Below are 25,365 nucleotides of genomic sequence, written 5' to 3'. Positions count from 1 at the left end.
ACCTGGCATTAAGCAGCAGCACCGACAGGCCTGGGGGGCAGTTGACAAGACTACCTGGAACCCTCAGGCTGGGGGAACAACCAGAAAGAGGAACAGGTGTTAACCATCTGTCCCTCCTTCTTCTATGCAGACACGTTAGACCCCACAACGCCATAACATCCATTGCCCATGACCACCCCAAAGGCGGTGCGCATGCGTTCCCCAGGCAACCCCATATTCATAGCCAAAAATGACTCCATTAAAAAATAAACTAAAAACAAATTAAAACACCTAAAAACACTTAAAAACACCCCCAACACATCCCAATCCAATTAACAATCCCACCCGCCGGCCGACAACAAAGCCCCTGGCCAGCCCAGCCCCCACACGGCCCCCAAACGGTGGTGACCACCCTTTGGCCATCACCCTTCGGCCGCTGGCCCCAGCCGCGTCCGGTGAGATAAGCCGGCGGACTGTCCCCGTGCCCTGCCCCCAATCCAGCATGGCTCTCACCCAGCGCTGGCGGGGCGGAGAAGCAGGGGCGGCTGCACGGCACTCGCTGGCCGGCAAGATGGCGGCGTCCTCCCCGGCAGCAGCATCGTCGACCGGCCTGGCGTCCTCCGGCCCCAGTGGGTCCAGCGATGGCCGCGGGCCGTGGCGTCAGCTGTCCCCCGGGGTCCGGTGGAGCACCCCACAATGTTAATTCATCTGATAACAACTTCTGGAGATGGAGTTGGCTCTTAACTGGGAAGACTCCACAGGCAAAGGGGGTTAAATTCTCTCTGCAGTGCCATGATCCTGTTCTGAATCTATACACTTATAGCTATTTTATGATCAATTTTAAAGAGGCAAGAAATGGATCATAGATTCTTTTACCATGCAAGCTGCAAGAGGTTTGTAAAAATCACAAAACAGGAGACCAAAAACTGACTCAAAAATTCACCTGGCTCAGCCCTTTGCTCTAAGACGAGATGCAGTGTGTTCATATTGAGTGCACACCCGCCATCCCCTGGAAATAATACATGGGAAAGGTGTGAAGCCAGAGCATAAACACCTACTCTTCGCCCACACCCAAGTGTAATTGGCTGAGGGAAAAGGGTGTAGGGGAAATGCACGCTCACGTACTGAGCAAGCACACGCCCAACATCCAAACAGGGGTCAGCAAAACGACTATACACACCCTGCAAGGACAAGCCCAAAAAGAAAAAAAGAAAACTGCTTATGAAGGGGACTGTGGCAAAGGGAAAACAAGTCTCCGCCCAGAATAATGACCAAGGAAACAGGTGTGGGAAATAAATTTAGGCACACGCAAAAGTCATAGGAGTGGCAACTCCCTGTGAAGCCGTTATTCCTTGGCCTCACAGCGCAGCACTGTGCAGGCTGCTGGATACCGCCACCCACCCACATGCAATATCTGTGCCAAGCGTACTGCTGAGCGAATGCATATTAGGTTCTTTCCATACAGCAGTCTCCCCCAACCTGGTGCCCTCCAGATGTGTCAGACTGCAGTTCTCCACATGCTTCAGCCAGCATGTTGTCCAGCATTTCCAAAGGGTACCAGGTTAGGAAAAGCTGCCCTGGAGCTAGTATGGCATAGTGGTGAGAAACTGAGCTCTAAACAAGGATGTCCCTGTTACAGATATCAGCTCTGCTGTGACCTCAGGCTACCCAGCCACTTCCAGACCCTAACCATAATCTACATTGCTCTCCACAGTATGAGAAGGTTTGCTTACAGGATTGTTGTGCAAGCATTACTAAGATCATGCAAAGTATTTTGGACATCCTAACAGAGACCTGTGATGGAATATTCCAGTGTTTTTAAACTGTCTAAAAGTCACAGTAATGGGTGGGAACTGAAAGAGGTGCTGGGGAGAGAGTTTACCCCACTAATTTAAAATATGGAGATGATACTGTGCTATTGATAGAAAGCAGTGATGACATGAAACAACTGATGAAAATGAAAGAAGAAAGTACAAAAGCAGGACTTCAGGTGAATATTAAGAAAACAAAAATCATGTTCATAGAAGAATTACAGAACTCCACTGTTAGTAATGAAGAAATTGAAATTGTGAATGATTTCACATACCTCAGTTAAGTCATCAGTTCAAAGGGAGACTGCAGCCATTGAAGAAGACTGAGACTTGGAAGGGTAGCAATGAAGGAAAGATCATCAAGTGTAAGGACATTTCACTAGAAGACAAGATCCAGACCATCCAGATCATTGTATTCCCAATCACAATGTAAGGGCGTGAAAGCCGGATAGTGAAATAAACTCACAGTAAGAAAATGGATGCATTTGAAGCATGGTGCTGGAGGAGAGCTTTGTGGGTTCTAAATCAAATCCAGTCAGAGCTTTCCTTAGAAATAAAAATGACAAAACCGTCTGTCATATTCCAGGGACATCATGAGAAGGCAAGACTCCCTGGAGAAGACAATCACATTAGGGAGAGTCAAAGGCAGAACATGAACTGGAATACCAAATGTGAGATGAATTGAATCCATAAAGGAAGCCATGGCCTTGAACTCAGGAGAGCTGAACAGTGCTATCAGGGCCTTCATTAATAGCATCGCCTTAAGTTGGAGTTGACTTGATGGCACATAACAAATCTAACTAGGAGGGCATGATAGTTCTTTGCCATGTGCTCCATGATGGGCTTTCCAGAAATACCTGGTAGGCCAGTGGAGGAAACAGGATACTTGGACAAGCTTGAGCTTCAGTCGGACCAGCAAGGCTCTTCTGATGTTCTTACGCTAAGGCATGGGTCCTCAAATTACGGCCCGCGGGGCAGATCTGGCTGCCATGGCCCTCCGTCTGGCCCACGCCGCCGTTCGCTGCCTGTGCTTGCTGTGTGGGAGGGGAGGTGGTGGCTCGCTAGCTCGGAGATGCTCTCTGAGCAAGCCGCCACTGCCGCCTGCCTCCCGTACACGCGTGCTTGCCGCTGCCTCGCAGCATGGGCAGGGAGGTGGTGGCTTGCTCGCTCGGAGATGGTTTTGGACTCGCTGGGAGATCTCTGAGTGAGCGAGCCACCGCCGCGCATGCCCAATGCCGCCTCGCGCGCGCCCGATGGCACCTCACTGGCCGCATCCCCAGGCACCCCCACCTCACCGGCCCACAGTGGTCACCACAGCCTTCCAACTGGCCCCCTATTCAAAAAGTTTGAAGACGCCTGTGCTAAGAGGGTGCTTCCAGCTGAGGTTTTTGTGGTATAATCACTCAGTCTTATTCAAGCAACTTTAAAGTGGCCCCAGGTTTCATCATTTTCCATTTGTACTCCTCCTATATTTTCCCATAGTGCATTCATCTTTTTCCTTACCACAAAAAAATGTGTTTTGTAGGGAAGGACAGAACAGCCATGAACAATGATCTGGTTTCCATGTAAGCACAGCCACACATGAACTGGGGAAAGTGAGTGCCCTGCCTGCAACATGGCTGCTTCTATTTCTTTTATTCTGCAACCCTCAACCGGCTCCTACTGAGCATGATACCTGAATCCAGACCACTGGGCTGTTTGGTGGCTAATGCATGGTTTGCTGTTGGCGTAACTGTTGGGCTGCTTTGCCCCAAATCAGCCCAGTGGCCTCAGTTCGGAGGTCATGCTCAGGAAGTACTGATTGTGAGTCTCTGAACTGATTGCAAGTTGGTGAGCAAAAGCAGAACAGGCAGCCCCTCTGTTTTTGAATGCCCTTAAAATTTAAAAGGCATTTAAAGGTGGTGCTAGGAACCCTCTGTCTGGAAGCCTTCCTAGCTCTAATTCTTTTACTGATGGACTGATTTTTTTTTACTCTTTAGTTATACCTCTCTAATACTACTGTCCAACTCACTTTCAAAAGGTTTGCGGTTGGCCCAAGAAATCATGAATGGCAGAAGAAAATTGAACTTCCTGCTCTTTCACTATGCAAACTGCTTAATTATCTCACAAGAGCAGCAACAATAATAGTTGTATTTATATACCAACTATCAGGTCTACATAGCCAATTTCTTCTGGGCCCAACCAAAGGCACAAAGCTCATAAATGTAAACATTTGCTTTATCATAACCACTAGTTATGACAAAACAAATGTACAGAGAAAAATATTAAACTTAAGGCTTGACATTTACCTGTCACAAAGATGCTTCTTCCTCCATACTTGTTTAAGTCACTCCACCCCTTCGGTCTTGTCATGTTCTCTTCTGGGTATATGATGGCCACAGGAAATTCCTGCAAATGGCAGCAGCTAGCCTGTGGCTAGTTGAATATGTGACTCTGCTGTCACCAGAGGGAAGATGTAGGCATAGGCATGCTACCTCCGGCATTGCTTTTTTAAACAGAGGTGTGTGTAGACTTCCTAACTGTTCACTCTCGTACCTTTAATAGCACCTTGCTTTGTGCCAAATTCAGTAAATGAAGCTTTTCAACCTTCATATAGCTGCCGCTAAAAGCATAGCAACAGCACAGTGGTCTGGTGTGCTACCCGAGTAGGTGGCCTCTATTTGAAGTGTGGTCCAGTTTAAATCAGGCTTAGAGAACCATAAGAAACTATAAGAATGGAGAGGAGGGACTTTGAAATTGCCCACCAGCCATTAGCAGCATCCAGTCAGTGGACTGAGCAGGCACACAAGTCATTTGGTCATTGTCCTTCTCCACTATGGCGAAATGCATCTCTATCTTAATTTAATAATTTCTGCATTTGCCTGTTCCCATACAAATGAGCATATTCAATATTTGTGCAACCACCTGTCCCCTTTTGTCTTCTTTCTTTGGCTGCCCTAGCCTACACTGGATAGTAAAAGTGCTGGCAAAACTTCATGGCGTCCCCACATTCTATACACAGCAGCTGTATGGGACAGGCAGATACGCGCACCCACTTGAGGGAGGATTTCCCATATCTCCCTCAAGGCCAAATAGTCATGCCTGTAGACCCGACCACTTGGGGACTGCAGAGCTGAATGTTAAAACACCATACTTTCGATTGTCTAAATTCACTCCTCCCACTTCCATTTTACTGCCAGGGGTTTCCTGGCCCTGCTGGCTCAGATGCCTTCACTTGTCTGTCCCACTCCCTGCTCCCCTGCCCTCCCCAGTAGTTCTTGGGAGAGGCCCAGCTTCCCAGCCAGTTTCCTGCCCCTCCATCTCCCTTTCCTGCCCCACCTCCTGTATGTGAATGACCAGAGGCACGGGAAATCCGTGCGCAGTCATCGCTGGACTTAAGTCACAGCACACACAGGAACGCTGTCGCAAAGCGTCGGCCACCATCTCCCGAGGCAGAAGATGGAGCCTGGCCTGGAGGATGCGTGAGAGTGGGTGACGACGGAGAGCGCAGCACTTCGAGGACACCCTCTGGAACAGGTAATCATGCTAACCCTGTGCCTATGTATATGCGGGGAAAACCCAGAGATGGTCTGCAAAAATCAAAGCCATGGAAGGCCACTGAACAGGTGGCAAAACAGTGGCAGCCAAGGGCAGGGGAAGTTTGGACCCTTCTGTTCTGCTCTGTCCTACAGAAAAAGAACCCAAGGATCCTGCCTTCTCATTTACCTGCAGCTTTCTCTTAGAAAACCTGGGCATTAGGGCTGCTGGGAATTATGGCTCCTGGCCTCTCCTTGCACTGACCTATTTGTTAGAGTGCATTCCCAAGAATGAAGTGTTTGCACCATCCTACCTTCACCTTTCCTTACTGCCTCCCCAGAAAAGGCCTATTCTAGTAATGACCTGGAAGCCCCAAATATGGAAGGAATGGGAGCCAAAAATGCTTCAGGTCCATGTAGGCTTATGATCAGCTCCAGCTCCACTGTTAGACAGAGTGACCATTCTACTTTGAATGGCAGATGTGGGGAGGGGGGTGCCATTATACAGCAGTGTGTTGTAGATTATTTGCTCTATTCTGACACCAGAGGAGTGTGAGTGTGCTAGAGCACCATTTGGAGTCTTTCCCTTAGCCACCCAAATATTTGGGGACAACCTAGGTCACAACAAGGAAGTCGGCAGCCAGAAGTCTGAGGTTCTCTGCCAGAGGTCTACTGTGATTTATAAACAGATGGAAAGGAATCAAACATCCACTAATCTGATGAATTAAAGAATGGGGGCCTGGTATTTTAAAGAGGGATGAAGTAGTTATGATAGTAGTATGGGGAGGGGAGGGGAGAGGAATGTAAAGTTTTCAATTCCTAGTTTCTTTCATATTGTGCCCCATCTACTAAAAGCCGATCTGCTGAGAAGGTAGCCTTGTGAGGTGAGGCTCCAGCTATCCTGACCCTTGAATTCCTTATCGCGTCTTTTCCTGTTGACGTAATGGTTTGACTCCGAGCCTCTGACTCACTCCTCATGGTTGCAGAGTGGAAGCACGGGGCTTGCAGTCACTGCCTCTCTGCTCTGGCCTTGAATTCCTCCAGGAAGTTAGACTCTTTGGGGTTCATGAAGGACAGTCAGCAAGATTGTCTGTTTTGTCCTGGTTGTCTGGGAAATTAGTTTGGGCTGGAAAGTTTTGGAAAGGACAGAATCTGAAGTAAAATAGATGTATAGGAACACTGGGAGCTGAGAGTCAGGACTCAAGAGCACAGGGTACTGAGAGTGGTCTGTGCCATATGGACAGTTGTAGCACATGTTAAGCTCCTTGGAATAAAGGCAGGATATTAATTTAATATGCATCAGGAGAAAGCAATGTGGGCACAAGCACACTTGGGGCCTGGCAAGGTGCCTTACCCTTCCCACTTAAAAATAAAATTAACACATTTTCTTCAGCAACCGGGATTGCTGTGGAATAGCTTCGATTGGTACTGAAAACTGGGTTGAGTGTCTTCAAGCTCAGGACCCACTTCTACCTTGTACTCAGCCCTTTGAGCAGGTTACTTTTCTTTTGCCATACCTCCCATGGCAGCCATTTTGTGATGGTGCCCAGAATAATCTCAACCAAAATGCCCATGATCCCAAAAGCTTCTCTACTCTGCATGTACATGATCCTTTCCCTCTCCATTTTATCTTCACTGCAGCCTTATGAGGTAGGTAAGGCTGAAAATCAGTGACTGACCTAAAATCAAGTGAGCTTAATTGTACAGCACGGACTAGAACTGTGACATCACACTGGCTTTCTGTCTTGCGCTTTACACATACACACACACAGGTTTTATTTCACTATATATGTATCTCATGTGGTGTTCAAAGTGGCTCACAGCTGTATTAAAACAGCCAATCAAAAATATTAACATTAAAATCAAATATAGTCATCATACTGGTGGTGGTGAAATTTTCTCTTTTGCTTCCTGTTGCATTCAAACTTTTAAAATCTCAAGTCCTTTCTCTCCTGCACATGAATGTTGTGGATTTTGATAAATTCTTATCAAAAGTCAAACTGAAATGAAATTCCCACCTCTCTGCACAAGCCAAACTCAGTATGCATGGCTATTATCTGCATGGACAGAACCATGATGAACCTGCTACCACATATCTTAAAGCCAAAGAGTCTGTCAGAACAAGAGGGTAACAATCCTAGTTCAGTGCTAACATGTCTGAATACACTGGGATTCAAAGCTAGACTTCTAAGAACAAAGCATTCAAAGCCTTGGGCTTGGGTGGGCAAGTCTGTCAGTTTCAGTTTCACTCACATTTGAATGTTTTAGACCTGAAGTTTGGGACAAAGTGAAACCAGACATCAACTCAGGAATTTCTCATAATGATCAAAACTAAACTGAAATTCTTACCCCTTCCTAAGTAAGGCAGTTGAGGATGCAAAGCACAGACAGTAGCACCAATTTAATGCAGCAGCCCTTAAGTTAAATGTCAGCTGGAACAAGAAAATCCTTTATGGTCTGTTTGCCAAAGTCCAAGAAGAGGAGAAACCTGGGAGATTTCCTCCAGCAGTGATGGGGTCGTTCCACAATCCCAGCAGGCCATAGAAAAATCCCTGTTCTGCTCTGCAGGAAGAGAAACATTAACAGTACAATCTTGTCCATGCCTACTCAAAATTAAGCTGAATTGAGCTCATTGAAACTTACTCCCATGTAAGTGTGTGTAGAAGTTCAAACTCAGAATCCCAGTGGGCTGCAGCTGCCAAAGGGCAATGTACTGGGTTAGCGAACACAACAGATATGCTATTGGAAGCTCTTTTTAAAAGAAATATAATAGATCTCCCCATGATGCAGGAAAGCTCTGTGCTGACTCAGTCTGTTGTTCAGATCCCATTGTAGATGGGCAACTTCAAAGTCCTTCTGCCTCGTTTAAAAGCCCTTGGCAACTTTATTCTACTTTACCTTATTTTACATATACTTTTTTCCTTTAGTTCTCTGTTTATGTTAAGAAAATAAACTTTTAAAAAATGGTCAGGAGGATGCTGAATCCTAGGTGACAAATGGACATCCACTGGCCTGTCCTACACAAGCTTGTGCTTGGAAAATAAGGGTTTTAAAACCAAGAAAGTCATGTTCTAAACCTAGTGCCCTCCAAGTTGTTGAATGATGGCTCCCCTTGAGGGGCATGCTGGCTGGGGTGATGGGAATTAATACTGTAGCAGATATGAAGACCACCAGATTGGCCACCATTGGCATAAATGCTACAAAAGTCACTGTAGACGAGGGGTGGTGAACCTATGGCATGCGTGCCGCAGCGGGCACATAGAGCCCTGTCTGTCAGCACGTGAGCCAAGTCTCCCCAGCATCACCCGAGCTGCTGATCATCAGATAACAGCGCACAGAGGTGCCATGCGCATGCTCGGAAAGGAGTAGCAGCACCAGGCGATGACGTCACAAGCCGCGGCTCGTTACCCACAATTTGTCCGAGCTTTCGCATGACTGGTCAATGCGCTGCCAAGGATATATATATATGTTTGCTTGGACTGGCTGTGGAATGTTTTTTCTAAACTAAAACCTCAGTTTTCAGGTTTTATTGCGGTGTTGACACCTTGCGATAAATAAGTGGGGTTTGGGTTGCAGTTTAGGCAGTTGGTCTCTAAAAGGTTCACCATCACTGGGTTAGAGTTACAAAAATGAGGTGTTCTGGCATGATTTTGATGGTTGGAATGTGTTTAGAATGGGCAGAAATGACGAGCAGGGCAGAAATGATGAGCAGTGCAGAAAAAGCTACTCAAGGAAGGCTGTTCAAAAATCCTCCTATTTCCAATGGAAGTTTAACCCTATATTAGGGTTAGGGGTGTGCACCAGGATAGGGTTAGAAAAACGAGGTGTCCTGGCATGATTTTGATGGTTGGAATGTGTTTAGAATGGGCAGAAATGTTGAGCTGTACAGAAAAAGCCACTCAAGGAAGTCTTCTTCAAAATCGCCCTCTTTTCAATGGAACCTTAGCCCTATGTTAGGATTAGGGGAGTGCACCAGGGTAGGGTTAAGGCAGCGGTGGTGAACCAATGGCATGTGTGCCACAGTGGCCACGCAGAGCCCTCTCTGTCGGCATGTGAGCCAAGTCGCGCCAGCATTGCCCCAGCAGCCAAGCATCTGATAACAGCACACAGAGGTGCCATGCTCATGCTCGGAAAGGAGTGGCAGCGCCAGGCGATGATGTCACGAGCCACGACTCATTAGCCACAACTCCTCTATGCTTTCGCATGGCCGGTCAGTGCGCTGCTAAGGATATATATATACACAGTGCTTTTTTGTAAAAAAAAAAAAGGTGCCGGAACTCATGTCTTAGAGTCACACTTTTACACTAAAAAAGATTTTCAATTCACCAACTTTTTTTGAAATAAAGAACTTATTTATCTTTTGCACGTAGCCAGTCACTCTACACACACATAAACATAATGGTCACCGCCGGCAGTAAGCACTCAGCACACAACCACACACACCAATCCCAAGCCGAGCAGCATCCCAAGCCGAGCAGCGCCCTCAGAATCAGCACGGACACACAAGCAGCCCGCAGGTGATTCAAAATCACTCCATTGGAAAAATCCATCAAAAAAAGGTGCTGGAATGCTGTTCTGGTCATTCTATGACAAAAAAGTCCTCTGTGTGTGTGTGTGTGTGTGTGTGTGTGTGTGTGTGTGTTTGCCTGTACTGGCTGTGAGTTGTTTTTCCTAAACTAAAACCTCATTTTTCAGGTTTTATTGTGGTGTTGGCACTTTGCAATAAATAAGTGGGTTTTGGGTTGCAGTTTGGGCACTCAGTCTCTAAAAGGTTCGCCATCACTGCTGCAGACAATTCTGCAGAGAGATGGAAGATGAGAGCCCCTATTGAGAATGGACCTTTCATATTGTGCCTTTCCCCCTCCCCTCTCTCTGTGCTTGCCTTTCAAAAGTTCTAGGTCCTTGTGACCATGTTCTCGGATGATCGGAAAGACGGGAGTCCCCGGTTTGGGAAGCTTCACTTTCCTGTAGGCCTTTGGATCAACTCTCCAAAAAAGCATTTTGCCAAGCTGGGACGCAGGTGGCCAAGCGTGGGGTCTGTCAAGTAAGTGTTTGTCTTACAACAATCCTTCAGAGTCAGGATCAGGCCAGCAATCTTGATTCAGCTCACCAGCTGGTGGCCTGGCATCAAGTATGGGTTCCAGCTGGCCAAAATCAAGCACATCTGTCATAGAACATCAGCTCCTTCCGGTCAGCATATTTCTTTCCCAGGATCAGACCTTTCTTGTAACCTGAGTATGTTCAATAAGCTGGAGTGGCCATTTGTGAATTGCCATCCAAAAAAAGATTTTTTTCCTTTCTTACATATCCCAAGGTATATATTTAGATGGAAATTTATAAATTATGATTACAATTTCAGTAGAAGTACAACACATCTCACCATAGTATGGAAGGCTGGGTGAGTTTGTGCTTTGCCCAGCCTGCTGTCCAGGGGCTGACTGTGGACGGGCAGCTTCAAGGCTCTGCAGGCTCTCCTCTCCCAGCTTCTTCTGGTTCTTTATCCTGAAACTGGACCTGGACTGGACAGTCCTTCAAACAAGGAATGTCATCAGAATAAAGGGTGCGCCTTTAAATTACTAACATACCTCTGCCCAACTTTGCAGCATACACACAGGATGGTGAAGTTTCAGGGTAGTTCCATTTTGGCTCAGCACTGTTTATCATCCTACCTCCTTTTATGGATACAAAAACATTTTGCCCCTTAAATTGGGTTAACTTGAGAGGTGATAACTTGTTCCAAGATGCCCAATGAACTCTGGGTCAAAGTAAACCTTGGACTATTCATCTCACAAGTCCAAATCCACCGGCCCAGTCACTGCCCTGTTCCACTTCTGATAGCAGCACTGCTGCCCCTTCCAGCTGGTTTCTGCTTTCCACAGGTCTACGTCCTCAGACACAGCCAGCCGTGGCAGTGAGCCCGTGGAGATGCGCCCAGCCACCAAGAACAAGGCCAGCCGACATAAGAGGTTCTCAACGTTCTTCCAGCGAAGCGCAGTGGGAGGGCCTACGAGTGGGGGCGGAGGCCGCTGGGCCAGTGAGAAGAAACTAGCCGATCTCATCGACCCCCTGCCGGAAGGCCGGGTTGAGCCCCCGTCCCAGGGGGAAGTGCCGGGGGTCCTGAAAATCTACGGAGGAGACATCTCCACAGGCACGAATTACAAGAGTGTGCTGGCCACGGTGCGCTCCACTGCCCGGCAGCTGGTGCGCGAGGCCCTGGAGCGCTATGGCATAGCGCAGCCCAATGCCCAGGAAGCCTACGTGCTGTGCGATGTCGTCGGGAGCGTCAATCACAGCACAGATGGTTCCTGGAGGGCCCAGTACCTCCGGGCGGTGGGCGATTCTGAACGGCCCCTCGTGCTGCAAGATGTGTGGAAGCCCAAGACTGGCTGCACCCGCCGTTTTGAGATCCGCCGGCGATGTGATGTAGAGAGGATGGCAGAAGATGAGGATGAGGGAGCGGGTGAGTGGCCGTTTGAGATGGTGGGGGGAGTTCTTCCTGGTACTCACAGCGCTAGGCCTAGCTGTCTTGCCTAGCAAGGGTGTTGGAACTCTTTCTGCCCGAGGGCCAAGTTCAGTCTTGGGGGCACATCCCAGAGATGGATGAGACTGAAGGCAAAACAGGGCATGGCCAAATACAAAGACGGTGGGAACAAAATACTTTAAACATCAGGATATTTGAGATTACCTTTATTATGCATTTATAGCCCCCCTTCTTTCCTTTCGTGAGGAACCCAAGGTGGCCATTTTATCCCCATAACAACAGCCCTGTAAGGTAGGTGGGCTGAGAGTCCATGACTGGCCCAGGCTCAACCAGTGAGTTCTGTGGCTGAGTGGGGACTAGAACACAGATCTCCCAGGTTCCAGGTCCAAGCTATGGGAGGACAGGCCTACCTTAGCAATTCACCTAAGAGAACAAAACATGGAAATTCCTTGTGTGTCAAGACAGTGCATCTTTGCACTGGAGGCTGAGGAGCAAAGATTAGGGATAGCTCTTTCAGGGCTTCCTGGGAAGCTAGTCTGGCTGTGGTTGGAGAAAAACAATGCCAATCTTCAGGGCTGTCCTCAGACGTTCTGCCACCTGAGGTGAAACTGCTTCTTCCACCTACAGAAGCAGCCCAGATTGGCAAACAGATTTTACCTTGAAGGGGTGGTGGGTTAACATTCTTCCTGTGGATCTTTCATCCAGTTTCCCTGGGCAGATTCAGTGAAAGGAATCTTTAAAGTGCTGTAGAGCTGTTAAGTTACAAGAAAACATTCTATTATATGCCACAATTGTGCAGCAGGCAATGTTTTCCAGAATAGCCTCAGCTCAGCTGAACACAATAGCCAAGTAAGTTTTCTTTATCTTTAAAATGCTGGTGCAACTGCTGCTCCCAGTTACAGAAGTATCCACAGCCTGGCCAGCTTAGACCACGATGCCATATAACAGGGATGGGCGATGTCGGGCTCTCCAAATGTTTTGGCCTATGTCAACCCTGACCAACATAGCTACTGGTAGGGAATATTGGGAGCTGATCATCAGAAATTCCAAGGGCTGCAAGTTGTTCTCTGTTGTTCAGAGCCTGCTCTTTGATGGAGTAACCAAATTATATGGGCTTCAGACTAATGTAGCCCCCCCCACCCCGCCTTCCCTCATTTCTTTCCTTTGCTCCATTCACTTGTATAAAAAAGAGGGAGAAAAAGATCTGCGATAAGTAACTCCATGAAGAGCAAACAATTCTCACCCTTTGTGTACAATGGGGAATGGAAGGAGAGGTGAGGTGAAATGAATGCTTGCCTAATGCAGCAAAACAGTTTGGATCAGTCTTCCTGAATCTGCTGCGCTGCAGGTATTCTGGACTACAACTCCCATCAGCTTGCATGACCAATGCTCAGGGTTCATTAAAATAATATCCCAACACTTCTGAAGGACACCAAATTGGAGAAAGTTGGATTAGATACTTCTCATTATTCCTTTCCTTCCAGGCCTTTGCCATACCAAAACACTGCTCCTCAGAGGAAGATTTTATTATAAACATTAATAGAGGGGTAGCTGTGTTAGTCTGTTGCTGAAAAAAAACCAAAGAGCTTTTAAAAAAAGTAAAATTAATTTTCGATTAAAAATACAACCAAAAAGGATTTGAGCCATCAAAAGAATCACTACAGTTTTGGAAGCGGGGAGGGGGGATGTCCTAAAACTTTGAATAAGTTTTTTTTTTTAATTTGTAACATGTATCATTGGTCCTGATGGTGGTAGGCACTGTACTGTGAGAAGTATTTTACTTGTATATTTAATTTGATATGTTCTTGATTTTGTACAAACAGCCTTTTGGAATCTTAGGATTAACTAATGTATTGTTGTGTAAGCTTTTGTGGATATGCTCCACTTATGCATGCAATGAAGGAGGCCGTGCCTATGAAAGCTCGTGCCAGAATGCTCTCTGAGGCACCACAAGACTCTTACGTGATATAAATTAAACAATTTCCTAGCATATTCCATTGTTTTGCAAGGCAAGGGACTTAGAGCATGGAAATTCCACACCTCCTTCCCTGGTTGGCTTTGTCTTTCAGCGCTTCCTCTCTTTCTCTCATGGGCAGGTATCAACTCCCAGACCCACCGGCAGCAATCCCGCCGCTTGCGGGCTGCCTCGGGGGGACACACAGCCCCCAAGGAGAGGGCGGACAACCTCTCCCTCCGCCGCAGCATCAGTGACATGAATCTCAGCATGAAACGCCGCAGGGAACGCAAAGGTGTGCTCAGCATGGCGGTGGGGGAGCCAGCAGAAGGGGGCTCAGCTGAGGAGCCACGACTCAAGGCAGGAGAGGAGGCCGAGGGCATGTCAGCCTCGCCAGCCTCTGAAGATGCGGCCGTGGATGGGGCTAACTTGGAGCAGCTCACGCAGTGTCTCATACAGCCGCCGACGGAGCACCCGTATTTCCTACAGCTGTTGGGCTACAATGAAAAACAGGTAGGGCCACCTTTCCACCCAGAAGGCCAGGGTGGTCCACCCACAGGGGGCTCTGCATCATTCGCATGATAACACTGCGTGGCTGTCGATTTGTCTTACTCTGTTGGCAGCAAAATGCCTTGGGCCAGCCTTGTTAGTGACCACCATTTTTCCTGCAATGGCCAGCTGGCTGTTGCCATTCCCCTCCCAGGCCTGAGAAAACGGACAGGTCTCAGGGAGCGTCAGAGTTGCCGTGCCACCGCATCTGTGCCTGCTGATGCGGGAGTGGTTGCAGGCTCCCCACACCTTGTCGCCGCTCATTGTAGGGCTCAGGGACATCTGCCGTTACTCACTGCATCGCTCCCCTCTCCCCGCTCTCCACAGGAGTTTGTGATCCATGTCATGACCCGACGTCGGCACATTTTCGGACGCCCAGAACGCCGCCCGGCCCCAGACCAATCCAACTACGTGGACACGTTCCTGAGTGCCCCAGACATCCTGCCGCGCCACTGCTGCGTCGTGTCTTCAGTGCCCCCCGCTGATCCCAGCCAGCCGCGGGGCTCCGCCATGGTGCGGCCTTTCCGGGGAGCAGCCATCACCCACAACGGCGCTCCTCTGCATCGCCAGGTGGAGCTGGCGCCCGGAGACTTGCTGGGGATGGGGCAGCACTTCCTCTTCATGTACAAGGACCCGCGATCTGCAGCTGCCCCACCAGCCTGGCTGCCCAAGGCATGGGTGTCCCCAGGATTGGTGGGGGCCTTGGCGTGCCAGGCATGCGGCCGGTCCCTGCAGGAGCGGCAGGAGGCGTTCCGGGCCTACCTCAAGAGCCGAGAGCCCCAGCTGCGCTACCGGCCCCAGGAGCAGGAGGCACTCCTGGCCGAAATTATAAGGCTGCAGGAAGTGCCTGGGTGCAGGCTAGGCCCAGCCTTCCTCTTTGGCCTCTGTCTGGAGCACGCAGCCCGGGAACTGGAGCCAGGACAACTGCCCAGGTTGATAGCCAGGATCGCTCAGCTGGTCAAGGAGGCTGTTTGGGTAATGATTGTCATACAGCTCGGCTTGTGTGTTTTCACCCCACGCTGGGGCCCTTCACTTCTCTTAGGACTGCAGCGTTGAACCTCTTTGAGCCCGGGGCCAGATTTAGTTTCAGGGAAGCTCTTAGGGGCTGCAGTCTGGGACAGCAGATTTACCTACCCCATCCAGGGCAGCCTATTCTAACTTAACACTTTTAATGCCAGCAACTAAGGCTTAGGAGAAACATTTCAACCTTTTCGAATGGGAAAAATGCACAAGAGCCATGAAACCATCAAATGATCGTGGGGCAGGGAAGAGATGGAGGGAGAGGAAGGAGGTGTGGAATTCTAGAAGGATGGTCTGGGATTTCTGACAGCCTAGATCTGGTCTGCCAGACAGGAGGTTTTATATCTTTCCTTTAGAACAACTCCCATTCCCTTTTGGTGCTACTTTTTGGGTCTTCCTGTATGTCTGCAATATAGATTTGATAGTCAACCATGGAATGAAACCCGGTACCTTTGCTTTTATTAAAAAAAGAAGCTGCAGCAGTAGCAAGATGTTAGTCCTTCTGGTAGTGGATAAGACTTGGAAACTTCTCCATGCTTTTCTGCCTCCTTGCTTGCTCTCTCTTACCTACCGTCTTTAAAAAACCTGAACAGAAATTTACTTAATTTGTACTCATTATTCTGAAAATACAGTTTGGGTTTCTATAATACACAACTACATATATGTGTATAGAAAAATGTATACAGCTATATGCTTAACCTCAATGCATTCCAATCCATGCCTTGTTTATACTGATTTCTAAAATTATTTTCTTGTGCAGCACCATTATTGTTTTACTGTAGGGTGACTTAAAAATATCATGACTAAGGTTTTTTTAAGAAGCAAAATTCTAGTCTTTATCCCTTTCCAATGGCAACTGAACTAGTTCCACCTCCACAGTTAAGCAGATTCAGACCCAACCAGTATCTGCATACGAAAGAAGCTTCCTATGTGAGCTCTTTGAAATAAGGTAGAAATGTCCACCATAATTAATTTTATTTTCTTCACATCCTTCCTTCTAGGAGAAAATAAAAGAAATTGGGGATCGGCAGCCAGAAAAGTGAGTAAGAGCCGAAGTTTGTTTTGTACTTGTCTGCTAGTGGGTGGTGCTCTGCAAATCAGTGTGTCTTGGGGTGGTGCTTGTTCAGGGCCTGCCCAAGGCATGCTGCTGTCTGAAGCAAAGGACAAGATGGCACCCTTTCCCCTTCCGGGCATGAAAGCCGGCCGGACTGGCAGTTGAATCTTTCTTCAACGCTGGCAATGGGGCAGCCTCCCCCACTACACCTGAAGTCTGCAAGCCAGCCCAGAAGGTACAGGGCAGTCCACAGTCACCCTGTGACACCTTGCTGTCGCCTCCCAGCTTCTGCCACATGGCAGTGCCAGTCCTGCTGCCCCAGCATCACTGGTTGATCCATATCTGTCTGGGGCCGCATGCCTCTGGCTGGGGAGTGCGAGTATTGATTGCCCTCGTGGCCGGCACATGGGCTTTCCAGAGGCATCAGGAGCGCTACTTTGGAAGACAGGGTGCCAGACTCCACAGGCGTTGGTCTGATCTGGTAGTACTCTCCTTAATGTTCTTAATCAACTTCTGTAATAATGAGTGGGTAGCATTTGGTAACAATCCTTGGCACAAAACTGCCTTCCACAACACAGAGCTGCAGCCTGATGCATCTGGAAGACATCGGTTTGGGGAAGGCTGGTATAAAAGGTGCATTATAAAGTGCGTCCCTTCCTCCACCTGTGAAATAAGGGTTAGGGGAGATTACTGCCTTCAGGCAAATAAATGTATGTCCTCTGCCATTTCTAGGGAACATCTTCTTGGAGCACATAGTCACGGGAATGAGCTGTAGCAAGATGTGAGGACCACTAGCCGAAAGGGCTTTCGAAGGGGGTTATACCAATTCATGCTAGACTGTTCATGGTTACCAGGTGTAATTGATGGCTGTAGGCTACCAGCAGTGGTGCTAGGTACCAAAATGGTTGGAGGCTCAGGACCACAGAACAAACAAACAAACAAAGCACAGTTTTGCATATGCTAGTTTATATATGCTCTAGTTAGTATGTGTGTTTTTAAAGCACCTGGTCTCCCATGGTCACCCTGATTTGTAAAAGCAGATGTATTGATGGGGAGAGGAGAGCATTTGATTTCAGGGGGAAGAAATCCTCACGCAGAAAGATCTGAGTAGAGAGGAGCAGGAGGTGAAACACACAGTTGCCGTGCTGGCTGAGAATGATGGGTGTTGCAGTCCAGCACAACTGGAGGGCACCAGGTTGGAGAAGATTGGGGCACGTGTATGTTGCAGGCTTGAGAGGGGGAAACACAACCACTGGGAGATAATTGGCCTGCGGTTCAGATGTAGCTCAAGAGTGAACACAGCTTCTCTGCAGCAGAAATTCTGTTTTGTGGGATGGTTGTTGGGGCTGGCTGCAAAAATGGGTAACATAACAACTGCACATTGGCGACATTGTAATTCAATTGTCCAGAAAGGCCCATAAAAATATCCTGAGGCAAAGTCATTGTTTGCCAAATTATACATTAGAACATCCTTAAAGCTTGGTACTAGCAAAATTGCAATCGTGGAAGGCAAACTGTAAGTGAAAAAGGAACTAAGCAGAGGAAACCATACTCCTATGTCCTTTGGAAGCAAAGTTCACAAACTTCAAGAAAAGCTATGAACTCCACGTGAACCCTGAAAAACAGTGGAATGGCTCGAATTCAAACTATCCAGGCCAGCTGTTGTTTGAACACCCCAGCCAGGAATCAGCTGCTTCTTGGTGGCAGGTGAGAGCCCCCGCTTCACTCAGCACTGATCGCCCCAGCTCTATCTGCTAACCTTTGCAGCCAGCAAGACAAAGGCGAATCAGGAAATCTTGGCGTGGAGGAAGTGGCCGCTGACTTGCGCCCCCTTATGCTCTGGATGGCCAACTCAATGGAGCTGCTCAACCTGGTGCAGAAGAGAGTTCTGGACATTGAAAAAGACCTGGACTTGGAGGGTGAGGCCAACATCTTTTAGTCTGTAGGGGCCAAAGGAGGTTTTCCTAAGAAGAGACCAGAATAGATAGCCAAGAAGACAGGACCCCTTGCTTTTCTGAGATAGGTTCTGGAGGCTCACTAGTGTTAAGGAGCTGGGTGGTGAGGGTCCAGGACTCCTGAGTTCTTTGGAAAGGCCAAGGGAACAAGGAAGCTTATGGCTTATATACAACAGGCATATTATGGGGCTTTGTACCAGGCTTCCCTGACCTGGTGCTCTCTAGACGTGTTGGACTGCAACTATCACCATTCCAAGTCAGTGTGGCTGTTGGGAGTTGCAGTCCCACACATCTGACTGCTTTATACCAGGAGTTGGACAGAAGGTAGACCTCCCAGTGTTTAGGACTTCAGCTCCCAGAAGCCTCTTCCAGCATGGCCAAAGGTCAGGAATGTTGGGAACTGAAGCTCAGACTACTGAAAAAAGTACTTTTTGCTCACCCCTGCTGTATCCTGTTGCTAAGTTACTCCTTAAGGAATCTGGGAATTGTCGCTTGAAGATAATTCTGAGAATGTTCCAAAAGAGATGCTCTGACCTACAGCTCCCAGGGTTCCTCTGGGAGAGCAAATGATTGTGCAACTAGTTAGGTGGTCTGTAGAGAAGTTATGCCTTCAGACTTTCACTTCCATCCCCTTCAGGAGTTTCCCACAGTCCATTGCTCTCCAGTGACCTGGAGACGTGTGATGAGGCCATGGTTGTCTTGGATGAAGTTATCATGTCCACGTTCCAGCAGTCTGTATACTACCTCACCAAGGTGAGTGAACATTTCCTGAAGCCACAGCCTGGTCCAGCTCTTCCTCCCTTCCCACCCACTGCCCTTCCCTTTGCATTTCTAATCCTTCCTTTCCTGGCAGACTCTCTACTCGGCCCTTCCCGCCTTGCTCGACAGTAACCCATTCACAGCCACAGCTGACCTCTCCCATGTGCCAGAGCTCAGTCGTATGCCCGAGGGAATCCGTGGGACCCTTGCCATCTACCAGGCGACGCTGGAGCTCACCCGCGACTGTGGCCTACATCCTGACCTTGTTTCACAGACCTTTGGATACCTTTTCTTCTTCTCCAATGCTTCACTCTTTAACACCCTCATGGAAAGAGGTAGGCATAGAATAATCCTCTGGCTTCTTGGGATGGAAGTAGGGGGAAATTGAGGCGAGGGGACAAAGTTATGTGTTGTGTGGCCTGGCCTGAGCATCCTGAACTAGCCTGCTGCCCTCAGATGAGGAGTGGGCACCATCCCACCACCAACCGTGTATGTCAGATTGAACTGCGAGGGTGGCTGGCTCCTCTGCATGGAATGAGAGCAGGGAAGCCATCTTGGTCTTGGGCCAGCCCTGGGAGCAGCGTTGTGCAACCGTGCCAGAGGAACTGGACTAAGCCCAGCCAGTATGACCAATGGCCATAGGTGAAGCACCAGAGGAAGGGGAGGATGGCCACTTACCGCTGAGGAAGAGGACACCATTTTGCATAAGTTTTAAATAAGCTATTCTGTATTTATGAACACAAATGTAGAAATAATTACTATAACTGAAATAGTGATGCAAACTGTGGATGAACAACCATTCTGAAGGTTCTTTCACTTTAAACTGGAACCGGACAGAGCAGCCCTTCAAGCAGAGGATGGTCTTCCATAAAAGAGGAGATATGGCCACTCCAAGGGCTATAGAGAGAAGGCTAAATAGGGGAAGGACTGCTGTTATGCAGTTGGGTGTCAGAAATAAGTCTTCACATGAAAAGTAGTTTTTGAAAGAGATGTGGCATCTCTTCTGAAGCGGAAGGCTCGTTTAGAGGGCCTGAGACAGGCTGTGTTGTGTTCACAGCTCTGTCCTTCCACAGTTGGGAACAGCTGGAGAGATCATGAGGCAGAGCCTGGAGGCCTTTGCCACTGTCTCCCAGTGCACCTGCCACCCATGGCAGCTGCCCCTTTCTGCCTAATGGTTGGGCTGGGTCAGCCCTGTTTTGGAGATGGTGTAACTTTCAGACAGAAGGGGGCAGCAAAATAGAAGCACTTGTTCAACAAGTGATCTTCGGGCTTCTGAAGGGGCAAAGGATTTATGGAAACCAGAAGGAAAAGATGAGGGCTTTGGCGAGGTGGTGGGGAAGTGGGTGGGGAAAAGAGTCTAGCTATAATGAAAAAGGAGTTGTGAGGATTTGATGTGCTAGAGCCCCATGGTCAAAACTGGAGAACATCCAAATAACTCAGCAGAAAAAAGATTCCAAGTTTCAGGGTTTTATAGTTTTATTATTTGAAGTAGCCCAAGGTGTTTCAGTTCTGTGTGATATACGTGCACTTTCTTTAGAGGTTAAAAATTCTGAGAATTGCCTGCAGAAATTGCATGGCTGTCTGGGGAGTGCTGGGAGAGGTAGGAATTTTTAATATCTGAACATGCATAGGCCTGAACTCTTTGTCACTTTTTCTGCCAGGCCCAAATCTTTCCTTCCATGCTTTCCAGATGGCTATGCCCCTTCCCTTGGCCCCAATTTGTTTTCTCCAACCTGTGGTCATTTGATGGTTTCTCAGCTTTTCCATATCCCCCCTTCACACCCCCCCCCATTCTAAAAGATTAAAATGCCTCTCCTAAGGCTTAGTTACTGTGATTAAGAATGTCAGCCTGAACTGTCCTAGAAATGGAAGTATTTTAGTCCTGCCTTGCATTCCTACCCTGTTTTGCCTTCACCCTTGTCCACCACTGCAATTTGGCCCCCAGGGACTTCTTGGGATGCAGGGTGTCATTTATGAGATGCATTTTGATAATGCAGAATAAAAAGCAGGGGAGGAGGCATTCATAGACACTACCAGAAGCAAGAGCCTCTTTTGGCTGGGTGCACAAAATAGGGCATGGGGAGAACTAGAACCCTCTCAAGTTCTGTGCTTTTCTGCTAAGCAGGGAAAAGAATCAGCCCCCTCTCAGCCCTCCCTCTCTGGTTTCCTCCTATTTTCTCTTCTGGTGTCTGGTGGAAGCCGGCTGTTTCCTGCCTGTCCCAGAGTTCAGGGCTGCCCCCAAGCAGGACAGGAAATCAGCCGGCCGGCCTGTGGGGCAGCTGCCTCCTTCAGCATTTGCAGAGTGGGTGGTGTCAAGCCTGAGTGATTTGTAGGGAAGGTTGCACTCAAGAGTTCTTGGCCAGACATAATTCTCAAGCCCCTTTCCTCCATTTTCCCCAGGTGGGTCTCAGTCCCTGTTCCAATGGGCCAAGGCAGTGCAGATCCGAACGAACCTGGACCTGGTGTTGGACTGGCTACAGGGGGTGGGCCTCGGGGACATCGCCACCGAATTCTTCCGCAAGCTCAGCACCACAGCCAACCTGCTCTGCTTGCCGAAAAGCAGTTTGCTGCAGGTGAACCATCAGGCCTTTCTTTCTCCCTTGCTGGGCTTCAGGAGAGAGGCAGCAGCTCAAGGGAAAGTTTTCCACATAAAAAAATGTCAGCTTTGATCTGGAGACAGCTGGCGGAAAGGACAGAGGAGGGGAGCATCGTTCACTCCGCCCTTCCTCTCAAAGTGCGCAGCTCAGGGCTGTCTTTAAAACGTTTGTTTCCTTTGGAAGAGAACCTACGAGAGAATACCACATTCATAACATTTTTACCCTCTCCTGTGCCTTAATGGAGACAGCTGTGTGTTCTTGTGATTCATTAAGCACCAATTTTGCTGCTGAGCTCGGAAAATCTCAGCTTTCCTTTTAATGGTAGTGAAGACAAACTCAAAACAGTATGCACAATGATAAAATTTCAGAGATTGGATATGTGTAGCCATGTATCTTTGTGTGTGTGTATGTACCAGCATAGCTCTTTGTCCTTCTCCATCTCTGCAAGAAGCAAAGTAAATTCATACAAAGATACAAAAGTCGTGCAAACATTCTAAATTCATGCAAATAGCAGGCTACAGTTTGTTTCTATGATCCATCTTAATTGATTTAATTCCTCCACTGCATCTGCTTGTGATATATCATGTCTGAGTTTAAGTTGATTTGGCTGGGGAAATGCCTAGTAAGTGAGAGGTTGGGCCCTGCGGCCAGGAGGGTATGAGTTAGGTGCCCTTCTTGCCCATTTTGGCTCAGATTGATTGATTGATCAGTTGGATCAGTTCAGAAAAACCTCTTGATGAGCAAAGAAAATACACCTGATTGATCAAGGAACACATTTATTTGCTGCTTCCATAATCCCCCCCCCCATGCCCACATCCACCAGTTGCGGAGGAGCTTGGGCAGGTGGGGGCTTTGCGCCCATCCCGCTTGAACGACCCTGTGGGCAGCTGGTTTGCCACTGTGCATATGGAATGCTGGACTGGATGGACCTTCGGTCTGACCCAGTGTGGCTTTGCTGATGTTCTTATGCTCCCAACAGCAACCTTGTGAGGCAGGTTGGGCTGAGAATGTATGAATGGCCCAAAGTCACCCAGTTTTTTCCTTTACAGTTGCTGCCTGTTACCATCAGCAAAGAAGCATACCCCTTTCTTTCGAAACGATTGTTTTATTCCAAAGGAATTTCACATTTTAAAAATTAGCTAATCAAATAGCATCATAGGAGCCGTCAGCAATGCTTTTTAAAAAGTGGGTGATGATCCTAGTTTCGAGCCCTTTGACAAACATTTGGAAGAGTAGCTGGTTAGCGATGTCCATCATGTATGTTGTGATCAGGGGGGCTTGCCTGCCAGCAGCTCTTGCTAAGCACTCTTCTGGTTTGTTCTGCCCGCACACAGACACCCTGGTCCCGCCTGAGAGATGACTATCCTGCCCTGTCACCAGCCCAGCTGCAGCACGTGCTCAGGAATTACCAGCTGGGACCAGGCCGTGTCCCCCCCGAGTGCTGGGACCCGTCGGAAAAGGAAAGAGACGAGATTGCACACAGTAAGTGGAGAGACTCCTTTGCTGTCACTTGACTGCTAATCACCGTCTGACATCTCTGCCCAATATTTATAACTATACTGCATTTCTGTACCACCTGCAGCTGAAGCTTTCTGGGCGGTGCACCAGAAGATCAGGCACTTCCAGCTGTATGGAAGCTATAGCCACTTGGCAGGCAGAAATTCACCAAGCAACGCTTTCTCTTTTCATCACTGCATACGTGCATGGTAGCTAGGTAGCTACTCATCCTGTGCTGACCTGTATTTCCCTCTGGGTTTGTAAAGCATTGTTAGATGTGGCCCCTGGGGCACAAGCCTGGAATGAATATCCCAGAGCCCCAGACCTATTCCACTGAGCCCTGCATTTCCTTTGGTACCAGGGCATATTTCTCCTCAGCTTAATTGTCATGCAGAGGGCACTTTCTAGGGAGAGTGCAGTAAGGAAGATTTAACTCTCTCCTTTCTACCTGGTGCAACACTCTCCTTCCCATCATCTTCTGCATGGCAATTAAGTTTAGAAGGACAGGGTGCAAAATAACTGAGAGATGCCCCTGCTCTGCCCCAAGACATGTGAAATAGGACATGAACATATTTGATATCTTGTGCTTCCTTTAGCACTGGGGAAAAGTGTGGAATACAAGCTGAGAAATTCCAGTGTTTTGTTTAAAAAATTGAGAAATTAGACTTCAGGTTTAAAAAAAAAAAAAAACTCGCCTGGGTACAGAAATATTCAAGACAGACTCTGGGCACCGTCTCGAGAATGGCTTGTATGTCAGAGCCTCTTTTTAAAAAAATGTCTAATTCTGTTCCAGGTGACATATTTGAGAGTTTCACCGAGCACCCACCCCTGATTCTGCCATGTGATGGGTTCTGCTTGCGTCTCTCGGAGCCTGTGTCAGATGACTCCCTCCACCGCCAACTGGTCCGCCTGCGCCGCTTCCTCTGGGAGCTGGAGCGTGAGTCTCTCCCAGCCAACCAGAGGGCAGCATATGGGCTGGATCCCAGCCAGTGAGAAGTGGGGTACATGCTGGTGTTGAAGAAGAATCACAGTCCTCAGGAAGCTCCTGTAAGAACAACCCTCAGTGGAGGGTGGCGATCTTTGGAAAAGGCAGAATCCAGGATTGTCCTGAAAGGTCAAAGACCCATCATTCCATCCAAGGCCACAAAAGACCCAGCATTCCGTCCAAGGCCCCTTGGCTGCTGTTGCCTCTTTGTACCCATGCTCTCTGGTGCCAGGCACTGGTCTTCTCAAGAACCAAGTTGGAAATTTGAGAGAAATCATAAATTCTTCCCATCTCGAAACACTGCAGTTCCGTTTGGCCTTAGATCGTAACTGTTTCTAGCCAACTATGTATTCCTCCTCCGTAATAAAATTATTAATTGTGACAAAGAAAACTAGACAAGTATGTTGATGTGAGGTGGAATTTCCTGTATGGACACCCTCCCAAGGGCAGAAGGTGGGGCTGTAGGAAGTGGTTGGGGAGGGGCAAGAACAAGAATTCTGGCTGCAGCATCCTCAGTAGGATATATCGATCTCCTTTTAAGTGTGAGTGCATGTGAGAAAAAGTGTGTGTGTCAGATATACAGAGGTTGGAAGCCAGGGCGTGGGGTTCTTTGGTGTCTTCAATACAGGCCTAGCTGTCTCTGGGACGTGCCTCTTTTCCATTGTCCCAGACCACAAGTGCTATCTTTGTCCACAGTGTCAGGCCTACGGCTGCTTCTGGAATTAATTTCTGAAATCTGAGCCTGGGAAAGACCTATGAGCTCATCCCATCCCCTTACACACACACACACACACACACACTGTGGCACTCCCAGCAAAAGGAACCATACGAAGAGCCTGGTTTTGGAAGAGACGAAGGATATTGCAGCCAAGGTGTGAAAATCCAGAACCATTCACCTGAGACCTCTCCGGGGGTGGCGGGGGCACAAGGGCAAGCAAAAGAGCAGAGTTCATTCAGCCTACACAAGTGGGAGTTTTAGCTCAGGCTCATGAGACCCTGATCCCACACCATCCCCCTGCCAAATGTGGCCACGGGCCCCACTCCGCATATTCCCCCAATCCCCGGAGAAATGGGGACGTCGCACAGTCCTCAGAATGTCAGACACATCCTCGTGCAGAGACAATCTGCTCATTCTGCATCACGTATGCTGCACAAACTCCCCTCTCACATGGAAGAAGAATGCCTGCTTTGATTCAAGGCAAAGGCGCC

The 25,365-nt window shown here is 48.3% G+C and overlaps 1 protein-coding gene across 2 annotated transcripts; it reads left to right on the top strand.

Moving 5' to 3' along the window:
* The first annotated feature begins 5,195 nt into the window (after positions 1 to 5,195).
* RASIP1 (Ras interacting protein 1) lies at positions 5,196 to 24,547 on the top strand. Of its 2 annotated transcripts, XM_044448114.1 has the most exons (12): positions 5,196 to 5,306; positions 10,198 to 10,349; positions 11,185 to 11,765; positions 13,883 to 14,253; positions 14,617 to 15,264; positions 16,311 to 16,348; positions 18,131 to 18,282; positions 18,956 to 19,071; positions 19,172 to 19,412; positions 21,478 to 21,650; positions 23,009 to 23,156; positions 23,965 to 24,547. In XM_044448114.1, exons 2-12 carry the CDS (start codon positions 10,216 to 10,218, stop codon positions 24,162 to 24,164), a joined length of 2,802 nt encoding a protein of 933 aa, XP_044304049.1. In that variant the 5' UTR covers positions 5,196 to 5,306; positions 10,198 to 10,215; the 3' UTR covers positions 24,165 to 24,547. The 2 variants fall into 2 exon arrangements, with proteins under 2 accessions (XP_044304049.1, XP_044304048.1); XM_044448113.1 differs by lacking the exon at positions 5,196 to 5,306 and having other exon boundaries at positions 10,018 to 10,349.
* The last annotated feature ends 818 nt before the right edge of the window (positions 24,548 to 25,365 follow it).

This window comes from Varanus komodoensis, unplaced genomic scaffold, assembly GCF_004798865.1.
Source record: "Varanus komodoensis strain SLA01 unplaced genomic scaffold, ASM479886v1 scaffold53, whole genome shotgun sequence".
Lineage (NCBI taxonomy): Eukaryota > Metazoa > Chordata > Lepidosauria > Squamata > Varanidae > Varanus > Varanus komodoensis.
Note: the sequence above shows the minus strand (reverse complement) of the source record. Positions and strands in the feature narration are given on the sequence as shown.